At 38.5% G+C, this 12,053-nt stretch overlaps 1 protein-coding gene across 2 annotated transcripts in view; it reads left to right on the top strand.

Moving 5' to 3' along the window:
- Positions 1 to 4,890, top strand: part of incenp (inner centromere protein) — a 41,701-nt gene extending 36,811 nt beyond the window's left edge. For both annotated transcript variants that reach the window (XM_061917209.1, XM_061917210.1), the window contains 3 exons: positions 3,272 to 3,334; positions 3,446 to 3,602; positions 4,115 to 4,890. In XM_061917209.1, coding sequence (XP_061773193.1) covers positions 3,272 to 3,334; positions 3,446 to 3,602; positions 4,115 to 4,290 — 396 coding nt within the window. In that variant the 3' untranslated portion in view covers positions 4,291 to 4,890. The remainder of the gene's footprint in view (positions 1 to 3,271; positions 3,335 to 3,445; positions 3,603 to 4,114) is intronic.
- Positions 4,891 to 12,053: the final 7,163 nt, after the last annotated feature.

The raw sequence follows: 12,053 nt of genomic DNA on the forward strand, positions 1-12,053 counted from the left end.
ATCAGAAACTGATGACATAGTGCTGTATTTTGTATTCCTAGCAATGCTAGGACGGGAAAGCCATTCATAGAGGATGAATTTATTAAAAAGTGCATGTTAGATTTTTTTAAGAAATCGTTTCTTGTGGCCCAGCCTCACCCAGTTTCTGCATCCAGTGGCCCCCAGGTAAATTGAGTTTGAGACCCTTGGTTTAGAGGTAACATGACCTTGCAAAGCCGACTGATTTTTCAAGAGGCACATACGTAGCATAGAAATATAATAACTTTTTTGTAAACATAAGAACTGTATATTCTTCTGTAGGATTTAATCATGTACAAATTACACAAGAATGTAACATTTATCAACATGTGATATTATTAAATGCAAAGTCAGATGTAATTTTGATTATAATGGCTTATGTTTATGAAAAGTTTGAATTGAAAATCTCAGAAAATGTAAAGTTTCACAAACTGTTAGCCACTATATTCAGAATTATAACAAAGGTTTGGCATATCTTACTTTGCATGCACTAGACGAATGTCACCAAGCAGCAACAAACTTTGTGGCCAAAAGTTAGCATTTTCGGTAGGTGAAGGTTCAATTATAGTCAGAAAAGCTGCATGTTTTCCTGCAACCAGAGTTTCTCTCAGTCATTATGTTATACTGCTAAAACTTGTGTAATTAGAATGTGGTGTAAAAGTCCATTCATATCAGCAATCAACTTTAAATGTGAAACTAATCTCGGCGACAGCCCCAAAACATCACTGCTCTCGAGAAGATCTGCATAGGGGAATGGGCCAAAATACCAGCTACTGTGTGTGCAAACCTGTTAAAGACCTATAGTAATCGTTTGACCTCTGTTATTGCCAACAAAGATTATTTTACAAAGTATTGAGTTGAATTTTATTTTCAACCAAAATTTACGAATAAATTCTTTAAAATTCCTACAATGTGAATTCCCGGATTATTATTTTTTTCACATTCTGTCTCTCACATTTCAAGTGTACATATGATGAAAATAACAGACCTCTGTCATCATTTTAAGTGGGAGAACTTGCACAATCGATGGCTGACTAAATCCTTTTTTGCCCCACTGTACATCTTGATAGTTTGCCTCAGCCTTGAATTAACACTTGATACATATAATCACAGCAGTATGATGATTCTATGTGTCTACATTAAAACATTATTGTTCATACCGCATTAATATATGCTCATTTTACACTTTCATGCAGAGAAGGAAATCAACTAAGTCAACTGACCAAAACTGTATTTATTAAAGTTATTAGCAGGTGACTTTTCAAATGATGCTACATATTAGCAGTCATGCTACTTTTGGTAGCAACGCTTTTGCCCCACACTTGACAAATTAACGTTGTCCATTCGATATCTTCCCGCTTGAAGTCAAACACCGCCAGATGATGCTGTTTTTCTTGGGAATTAAGTCTTCCTTCACTTGTTACCACATTCGCACCTTCTTTCTCTCGTATTACCACTCGCACGGCTGCTTTAGCATCACAGCTAACGTTACCCAGTCTGCTACCTCTCTGCTCTGTGAGGGCGTATACGTATGTGACGTGTGTAAGTTTGTGCGTTTGCTGTCTGTGAGAAGGAGACACAAGAAGGAGTGGGAAGAGCCTGTAGTGTAATTCCCGCAGCTAAAAGCAACTGCGTGAGAACGTATACTCGAATATCACGATATTGTCATTTTCTATATCCCACAGAGACAAACCCGCAATGTATCGCGTATATCACCCAGCCCTAATGTACATCCTTTCAAATGCAATAAATTTGTATGATTTGTATATTTTAACATTGTATTTGGAATGTAAACTTTTAAATCTCCAAGTTAAATAAAACAAACAAACAAAGTATATTCTTTCTGTTAGCCAAATTTGGCACTCGAAGACATATCACAACCAAAAGCAATAAAATATGTTCCGTCTCTGTTAAGATGGGTTTGACAACATACACAACCAAAACAATAAATAAAATGGCTGAATAAAGTATTGACAAACAAAGTTGGACTTTAATGTTGAACATGCAGGCAGAGGTAGAGTTGAACATTGCTTAACTTGGAGTCTAATTAGGACCTTTGTAAACAAAAGTGCACAGTAACAATATAAACCTTACATTACAAGCAGATATATTAATATGCCAAAAAAATGAAGTCTGGCAGATTCCGAGCGATGAACACCATCATGACATGACATTATAAATATCTGTTTGCAATGTTTGTCGAAATGTTAGCTTTTCAACGCTATTAAAGGGCAACATGTATTTGGCGATATAGTGGGTAACGCTTTCTGTGAGTGCACACCATTTTGCACAGTTTTGTTTGCGCAGACTTTGTTCACCAAAAGTGTGGACTGTGCATGTCTTTTACCAATTGGAAATGCTGAGTTGGGTGGTTCTCTTTCAAGTGGGCATGGCATGCAAGTTTGTCCTATTTGATTGTTTTGTTGGCACCACTTTCGGAAAACTGTCTCCTGAGCGTTGGTAAGCTCATCTTGTTCCAGAGGTTTAAAACTGAGATATTCCCACACTGGTCTAGTGGCATTTGTTTCATCATCTTTTTTTCTTCCGATTTATAATATCGCTACTGTTGCGTTGGTTGTCATGAGCTAACTTGTTGCATAATGTCATGCTCGCCAACCCGGCTCTCAACACACACACCTAATGAATGACAAGACGCTTCACTGCCTTTCTTTTATTACGCTATGATACAAATGTCTGCAGCTGCTGAAACCGATGCAAAGCGTGACCGCTCTTGCAGCCCTTAAACACACATGGCTAAGTTATCAAGTTAATTTTCATTCATTGGTTGATTAACATCGAATATTGGTCCAAGTGTAAGTGTAGGTCATTGCGCCCAAAAAACCATAAGAGGGCAGGTTATACTGCGTAAAATACATTGAAAAGTTAGCACCCTCTAGGCATCTGTGTAAATGTGGCAACCAGACTCTTTTATTGGTGCAAATAAGATTGGTGATGGTCACAACTTAGCATAGCACACATTCCATAAATGATTGTCTGAGCTTGAAAGAGGTCAAAATAAATATGTATTAAAACTGGATTCCACCATTTGCCGAGCGAAATCTAAAGACTTGGCAGGACTTTGGGATCCCCTGGACTAGATGGAAAGAAATCTAAACTGTCAGATACGTTCATTAATTCTCACAAAATGATGCTTTCTAACAAACATAATTTGCCTATAACTAGACACTATTTTTGGTTATAAACTTTAAATCAGCTTCATAATTATTATTTTTTGTGTTCTCAATCTCTGCAGCGTTCTGTAATGACCACACCTGTAGGAAAAAGCTGTGGACTCAATGTCACTGTAGATATGGAGGTAAATGTGGAAGAATTGTCTATTGCCATACTGATACTTAAGTGCACATTTTTTCCTATATGTATTTAAATGGTATAAATACTCAAATAATAATTGTGTCTCCCTGTTCAGAAATCCCCACATACGACGTACTTGATCACTCCAAAGGGTGGCAAGAACGCGAAGACTATGCCGAAAAATTCAGAAGACTATGGTATGGACCAAAACAGCGATGATTCTACTGATGACGAGTCTGCTCCAAAAAAGCAAATTCCGTCTTGGGCAGAAGGTATGTTCTAACCTTTTTAGAAGATAAACATATAGTTGTTTGAAAATGAGAACTGTTGGATTATTTTTGTATTTTAACCAGAATAACTACGATATGTTTATGTTGTCATGTAGTTTTAATCAGTTCTGCTTTTCTGGTCATTCTGGTAGTAAGTGCCAGCACATGTAACTCCACCCACATGACAAGACTCAAATGATTTATTCAAATCAATAGTGTTTAATCCAGAAGTAAAACTGTACTTTTGTGTGTTCAGGTTGTTTATCTGTAAACACATCTATGTAACATGAATAACAACTTCATGAGTTTTTTAAAATCAGCGTGAAATGAACAACAAATATGGAGTGCATTGTAATCTTATTTGACAATTAATTGTTGATGTCAACATTTGTGGGACTGACTCATAACGTATGATTTTATTATGATGTTCTGAAGGAACGTCATACTTGAGGACCCATGTCTTAAACTAAAGGTTACTAAATGTGTTGTTTCAATTTAATATTTTGTCTTTTCAGGTCACAATCTACAAAAGATAATAAGGAAACAGTACTTCAGTCCTCCTGACTTGGACTCTTTCTTTGGCTCGATCGAGGCACCAAAGCTGGAGAACATCTTTTACAAGAGCAAACCTCGCTACTTTAAACGCACCAGCTCTGCTGTGTGGCACTCACCTCCTGTTGGGAATAAGTAACAGGTGCACTGATTATAGTGATGCCTCGCTGTACAAATCTTTTCTGTTTTAGGTTGGCTTTTCAATAAAAATGTATGTTTGGGATGTTTTTAGAGTATTACAGTATATGTGCGACTTGCATGTTTTGTAGATGGGAAATGTTTTGCATATTGTAACATTAAAATATAAAGAATGACACCATCGGTGTTTATTTTCAACTTGTTTTTTTTAAACTTTTAAGACGGTTGTTTTTAGAGACACAGAAGAGCACGCGCGAGTCTGTTCCACAATCAGTGGTGGATGCACTTTGCGTCTCTGTCAAGCCTGATGAAACAAATCATGTGTTATCCATTATTTTCCCATCATGACAATGATTGATATTTACAAAAATATTGCACCTTTTTTCCTGCCCACATTTTTTAATTTGATTATTTTCAGACAAAACTTAATTCCTTCCAATTTATACTCTTTGGGTTCACCCGATTTGTAGATATTGTAGACCAGTTAAAGCCCACATGGTGCAGCCCCTGTTTCCAAGGCAACCGTTCGATATAAACAGATGTAATTTTTTCTGTTATAAAATGTTTTGGGGGGTTTTGGGAAATAAAACAATTTTTCACACTGTTGTACGTGTATTTTACACACAAAAAGAAGGGCTGTGAAGCAAGAGAATCACCCATACAAAGAAGCGAGGCGGAGGGCCTGGATGAACAGGTTTAGCCAGCAAATGTATGTCAACTTGGTTTATGCCTCAAGATTGCATTGCAAATTATTTGCCACTTGCCAAGATTTAAAATTTAATTCTAGAAATGTTACTAGTTTTGGAGCTATTTACTTATATTAATTGACAAATCTTGATTTTAGCATTAATAATTTTTCTATTCTAGTTTGGTTAAAATTGAGAAAATAACTGTTCGAATAGATTTTAGCTTTCCATCATAAAAAAATCATGTTTGAAGATTCAGCAACATCTCAAGTATGATTGATTTAAAAAATGCAAGTTAAATGATGCTAATTTTCAGAATAAAATACTTATTTCTAATTTAAGCCTTTTGTAGATAAGTGTTAATCTTAATTTAGGGTGTTTTATCAAGTACAGTACAATAAAACAGACCCCTCCTCCCCCAGGATCTAGTCTTTTTTGTATTTTGACAGCTCTTTTTTGTAGTATGGTCAATAAAGTGTTGGCAGAATTGAAACCATTTCCAGCAGTGATGTGTAAAGTTTGGTTCAGATAAGCTGGGGGTGCAAAAATGTTTTTGTAAGATGCCAAGAAAGTGCACATGTTTTCTGTCAAATTGAATTGTGCTTTTTATTGTATTAAAAGTAAAAAAAAAAAAAAATCAATTTAGAACCCTGATAGATAAGAATCATGATTCGGATGTGAATGGATCGTTTGTGCACCCCTAGAACACGTGCATTTGGAGTTCCTAGTTTTTGCTGTTGATTCGAAGAAAGATAAGGCATTGGTAAATAACCACATTCAAATGTGTCTTTAAATAAGAAGTTAATAAATGGATCAGATCTATATATGTTTACTATAATAGTACTTAGTTTTGTTGATGGCACTTATTTCAAATACAAACCCCGTATCCATATGAGTTGGGAAATTGTGTTAGAAGTAAATAAAAACAGAATACAATGATTTGCAAATCCTTTTCAACCCATATTCAATTGAATGCACTACAAAGACAAGAAATTTAAACTTAATTTTTTTTTGCAAATAATTAACTTGGAATTTCATGACTGCAACACCTGCCAAAGTAGTTGGGAAAGGGCATGTTCACCACTGTGTTACATCAACTTTTCTTTTAACAACACTCAATAAACGTTTGGGAACTGAGGAAACTAATTGTTGAAGCTTTGAAAGTGGAATTATTTCCAATTCTTGTTTTATGTAGAGCTTTAGTCGTTCAACAGTCCGGGGTCTCCACTGTCGTATTTTACCCTTCATAACGCGCCACACATTCTCGATGGGAGACAGGTCTGGACTGCAGGCGGGCCAGGAAAGTACCCGCAGTCTTTTTTTACGGAACCACGCTGTTGTAACACGTGCTGAATGTGGCTTGGCATTGTCTTGCTGAAATAAGCAGGGGCGTCCATGAAAAATACGGCGCTTGGATGGCAGCATATGTTGTTCCAAAACCTGTATGTACCTTTCAGCATTAATGGTGCCTCCACAGATGTGTAAGTTACCCGTGCCTTGGGCACTAATGCACCTCCATACCATCACAGATGCTGGCTTTTGAACTTTGTGTCAATAACCATCTGGATGGTTCACTTCCCCTTTGGTCCGGATGACACAATGTCTAATATTTCCAAAACCTATTTGAAAAGTGGACTCATACCACAGAACACGTTTCCACTTTGCATCAGTCTATCTTGGATGATGTTGAGCCGAGAGAAGCCTTCGGCGTTTCTGGATGTTGTTTATAAACGGCCTTCGCTTTGCACAGTAGAGCTTTAACTTGCACTTACAGATGTAGCGACAAACTGTATTTATTGACAGTGGTTTTCTGAAGTGTTCCTGAGCCCATGTGGTGATATCCTTTAGAGATTAATGTCGGTTTTTGATACAGTGCCGTCTGAGGGATCGAAGGTCACGGTCATTCAATGTTGGTTTCTGGCCATGCCGCTTACATGGAGTGATTTCTCCAGCTTTTCTGAACCTTTTAAAGATATGTAAGGTAGATGTTGAAATCCCTAAATTTCTTGCAATTGCACTTTGAGAAACGTTGTTCTTAAACTGTTTGACTATCTGCTCACGCAGTTGTGGACATCCTTTCTTGTGAAAGACTGAACATTTTATGGGAAGCTGTTTTTATACCAAATGATGGTACCCACCTGTTCCCAATTAGCCTGCACACCTGTGGGATGTTCCAAATAAGTGTTTGTTTAGCATTCCTCAACTTTATCAGTATTTATTGCCAGCTTTCCCAACTTCTTTGTCACGTGTTGCTGGCATCAAATTCTAAAGTTAATGATTATTTGCAAAAAAAAAAAAAGTTTATAAGTTTGAACATCAAATATGTTGTCTTTGTAGCATGTTTAACTGAATATGGGTTGAAAAGGATTTGCAAATCATTGTATTTCGTCTATATTTACATTTAACACAATTCCCCAACTCGTATGGAAATGGGGTTTGTAGAAACAGCACGTTATTTTTATTTTATTTTTCATATAAATCTTTGTGTTTAATAACATCTATTAGAACAAACTTATTTTTTTACAAACCTTTATAATATGCAACATTTACATATAAGCAAAGGAATAGTAATGATCAAAACATCCATAAAAACAGTACAAAACAACACCAGGGGGTTCTATGCTCAATAAAGTAACTAAAATAAAATGCAATTTATAAATATATATATATATATGATTCATTAATTGATTGAGACTTTTATTAGTAGATAGTTATGTACATATTCCGTACAATTGACGACTAAATGGTAACACCCCAATAAGTTTTTCAACTTGTTTAAGAAGTTAATCAGTTCATGGTATAAATACAGTATATACTATCAGCATAATACAAGTTAATCATCAGAATATTTACATTGAATTATTTATATTATTTACAATCCGGGGAGGGGGATGTGGAGGGGGTTATGTCAGGGGGGTTAGGTTTGGTTGATATCAGCACTTCAGTCATCAACAATTATATCATCTGAGAAATGGACATTGAAACAGTACAGCCAGCAGTGAACATAGTGAGCTCAGAAAGCATAAGAACAAGTATATACATTTGATTATTTACAATTAAACTTTCTAACATTTCACACTACCAAATAGTCAAACTATGTACTTTGATTCCTGTGATATTGTCAGATCAATATCGGTATCGGTCAATACTCAAGGCCCCAATATCGGTATAGTATTGGAGGTTTTTTGGGGACACCGCTTGGTTTTCAACATTTTTTCCAAGCACCTCTGCTAAAGTGGACTTCTTTTTTTTTTTAGGGTCAGGGGTCAGTATTGTGTCATGATAAAAACTAAGAGCCTGTCAAGCAGAGATGCCAAACAACTTCCTTCCCAGTAAGAACCAGGGGACAAAAGTTGGGGAAAATTGCAGACAGTTTGGACACCCCAAGTAAGACTGGGGTGTCCAAACAATTATTATTATTTTTTTTTTCTTTTGAGTTAAGTTTGAATTTGCGCTGCTGAACCGCCTCCGCTTGGGATGGTTTCCTGCTGGCTCCACTGGGGATGGGACTCTCTCTGCTGTGTTGGATCCACTTTAGACTGGACTCTCACGGTTGTGTTGGATCCACTATGGATTGAACTGTCACATCATCATGTTAGACCCGCTCGACATCCATTGCTTTCGGTTCCCAATGCGGTCCTCTCCAAGGTTTCTCATAGTCATCATTGTCACCGACGTCCCACTGGGTGTGAGTTTTCCTTGCCCTTATGTTGGCTCTACCGAGGATGTCGTTGTGGTTTGTGTTGTGGTTTGTACAGCCCTTTGAGACACTAGTGATTTAGGGCTATATAGATAATCATTAATTGATTGATTGAATTTATTTCGAACATGCAAGCATACAACATGATGCATCACAATTTCCAGTTTCTCTTTTCAACATGTTGGAAAAGGAGTAGGAAGAAGCAGAGCTTATTTAATTCTACCCCTTTTCTTTTACATAACAGTTGCTAAGACTTTAGTCCACTTCCTGTTGTCAATTGATTCCAAATATACTCCATAGGTAATCACAATTATATATATATATATATACAGGTGATGAGGTTGCGACTTGTCCAGGGTGTACGCCACCTTCTGCCCGAGTGCAGCTGAGATAGGCTCCAGCACCCCGAAAGGGACAAGCGGTAGAAAATGAATGGATGAATGGATGTGTTTGTGTAAATCCAAATAGAAGCAGCAGGTGTTATGGAACAACATTATTGGATGACACTGAAATGGATCGTGAGATCGACAGGTTGATCGGTGCAGCATCTTCAGTAATGCGGACGCTGTATCGATCGTTGTGGTGAAAAAGGAGCTGAGACGGAAGGCAAAGCTCTCAATTTACTGGTCGATCTACGTTCCCACCCTCACCTACAGTTGTGAGCAAAATTATTCAACCCCCACACAATTTTGGTGTTTTAGCAAGTTGGACATTTATTCCGTGTTTTGTTTATAGTCATATCAAATAAAGATGCTTTATATGGACAAATGCAACTTGAATTACAACATATTTTGTAACATACCAAACAGTGTCATTTCTCTTAATATCTCTTTGACAAAATTATTCAACCCCTTGAAGATCATAACTCTTAAGAACAGAATTTGAATAAGGTCTTTTCAATCAGGTGTTGAAAACACCTGTAGATGTAATTAGAACCATAACGAGCAACAATTAAACTGATTGAAAAAGACTGTGACAATCAGCTTCTTGTAGATGGTCAATGGTGTATTTGCAACATGGTGAAGTCCAGGGAGTGGTCAAACACGTCTCTTCATAAGAAAGGATATGGATATAAGAAAATAGCAAATACATTACACATTCCAAGAGACACAGTTGGGAGCATAATTCGCAAGTTTAAAGTTAAAGGCACAGTGGAAACACTACCTGGGCGTGGTAGAAAGAGGATGCTGTGTGCAACCGCTGTCCTGTATTTGAAGCGTACAGTGGTGAAAACCCCCCGGGTAACAGCTGAGGAACTACAACAGGACATTGCAGAGGGGGGAACGCGGGTTTCGTCCCAGACAATAAGGCGCGCACTACGAGATGAAGGCCTCCATGCCAGAACTCCCATGCGCACCCCACTTCTGACTACCAGGCACAGGAAAAATAGACTCCAGTATGCCAAAAATTATCTGGACAACCCCCAAAGGTTTTGGGAAACTTTTCTATGGAGTGATGAGACAAAACTGGAACTCTTTGGGCCTATGAATCAACGTTATGTCTGGAGGAGTAAAAATGAAGCTTACAAAGAGAAGAACACCTTGCCTACTGTTAAGCATGGTGGGGGGTCAATCATGCTCTGGGGCTGTTTCTCTGCCTCAGGTACCGGGAATCTCCAGCGCGTTCAAGGCATTATGAATTCTATTTCCTAACAGGATATATTAGCTGCAAATGTCATGAAGTCAGTGATGAAGCTGAGGCTTGGGAGACGTTGGACCTTCCAACAGGACAACGATCCCGAACATACCTCCAAATCAACATCAGAGTGGTTGCAGAAGAAGGGCTGGAAGACTATGGAGTGGCCTTCACAGTCGCCAGATCTAAATCCTATAGAAAACCTGTGGTGGGACTTGAAGAAGGCAGTTGCAGCACGCAAGCCCAAGAATATGAATGAACTGGAGGCCTTTCTTTGCCCAAGAGGAATGGGCTAAAATACCTGTAGATCGTTGCAAGAAGCTTGTGTCCGGTTATGTATCACGTTTGAAGGACGTAATTACTGCCAAAGGGTGTTCTACTAAGTACTAAAGATGCATGTAACTAGGGGGTTGAAGCATTTTGTCAATGAGATATCAAGAAAAATGTCCTTTGTGTTACAATTTAAGTTGCATTTGTCTATTTGACACATCTTTATTTGATATGACTATAAACAAAATACGGAATAAATGTCCAACTTGCTAAAACACCCAAATTATGTGGGGGTTGAATCATTTTGATCACAACTGTATGGTCTTGAGCTTTGGGTTATGACCAAAAGGATAAGATCATAGGTACAAGCGGACGAAATGAGTTTCCTCCACTGAGTGGCGGGGCTCTCCTTTAGAGATAGGGTGAGAAGCTCTGCCATCCGGGAGGAGGTCAAAGTAAAGCCGCTGCTCTTCCACATCAAGAGGAGCCAGATGAGGTGGTTCTGGCATCTGGTCAGGATGGCACCCGAGCGCCTCCCTAGGGAGGTGTTTAGGGCACGTCCGACCGGTAGGACACGTTGGGAAGACTATGTCTCCCGGCTGGCCTGGGAACGCCTCATGATCCCCCGGGAGTAGCTGGACGAAGTGGCTGGGCAGAGGAAAGTCTGGGCTTCCTTGCTTAGGCTGCTGCCCCCGCGACCCGACTTCGGATAAGCGGAAGACGATGAATGGATCAAAGTAAACGACTCTTTCAAAAGTGACGTCACAAGTTGTTTTGTTTACACTGACACATCTTGATAGTTCCAGTACATTAGGAGGGGCAGTACATCTAAGGACAGCTCCAGACTTGAGAAACTGATCAGGCGGGCCGGTTCTACAATCGGAATGAAACTGGACTCACTGGTGACGGTGGCAGAGAAGAGGACTGTGGACAAACTTGTGAGCATCCTGGATGATGACAGTCACCCTCTGCATAGCGTTATTAGTAGCCAGATGAGCCTGTTCAGTGCTAGACTGCTTCATCCCAAGTGCAGGACTAATAGACTCAAGTACTCCTTTGTCCCACACACCATTATACTGTACAACTCCTCTCTGGGACGGGGGACAGGGGTATTAGGATGACAGGGGATGCAAAACATTAACAGTGCAATACGTTTTCATAACATGGTCACTACTGCCTACTTTGTCTTGTTATATTCTTATTTTACTGTTATATTGTTATTCCCATTGTTTTTATTCTTTTTGTAATATTTCTCTATTTTGTTCCCTTTTAAACCCCCATTATTTACTTTTTTCTTTAAATTGATCTCAACTCTGTACACTGCTGCTGGAATTTTAATTTTCCTGAAGGAATCAATAAAGTACTATCTATCTATCTATTAGCAAGACACCTGATAATACTGTAATGCCCGCAGTGAGAAGGAGTCACACAGACGAGGATGCGCCGTTCAATCGCTTTATTAACAAGCGGTAA

The sequence above is a fragment of the Nerophis ophidion genome, linkage group LG12 (genome assembly GCF_033978795.1).
Source record: "Nerophis ophidion isolate RoL-2023_Sa linkage group LG12, RoL_Noph_v1.0, whole genome shotgun sequence".
Classification (NCBI taxonomy): domain Eukaryota; kingdom Metazoa; phylum Chordata; class Actinopteri; order Syngnathiformes; family Syngnathidae; genus Nerophis; species Nerophis ophidion.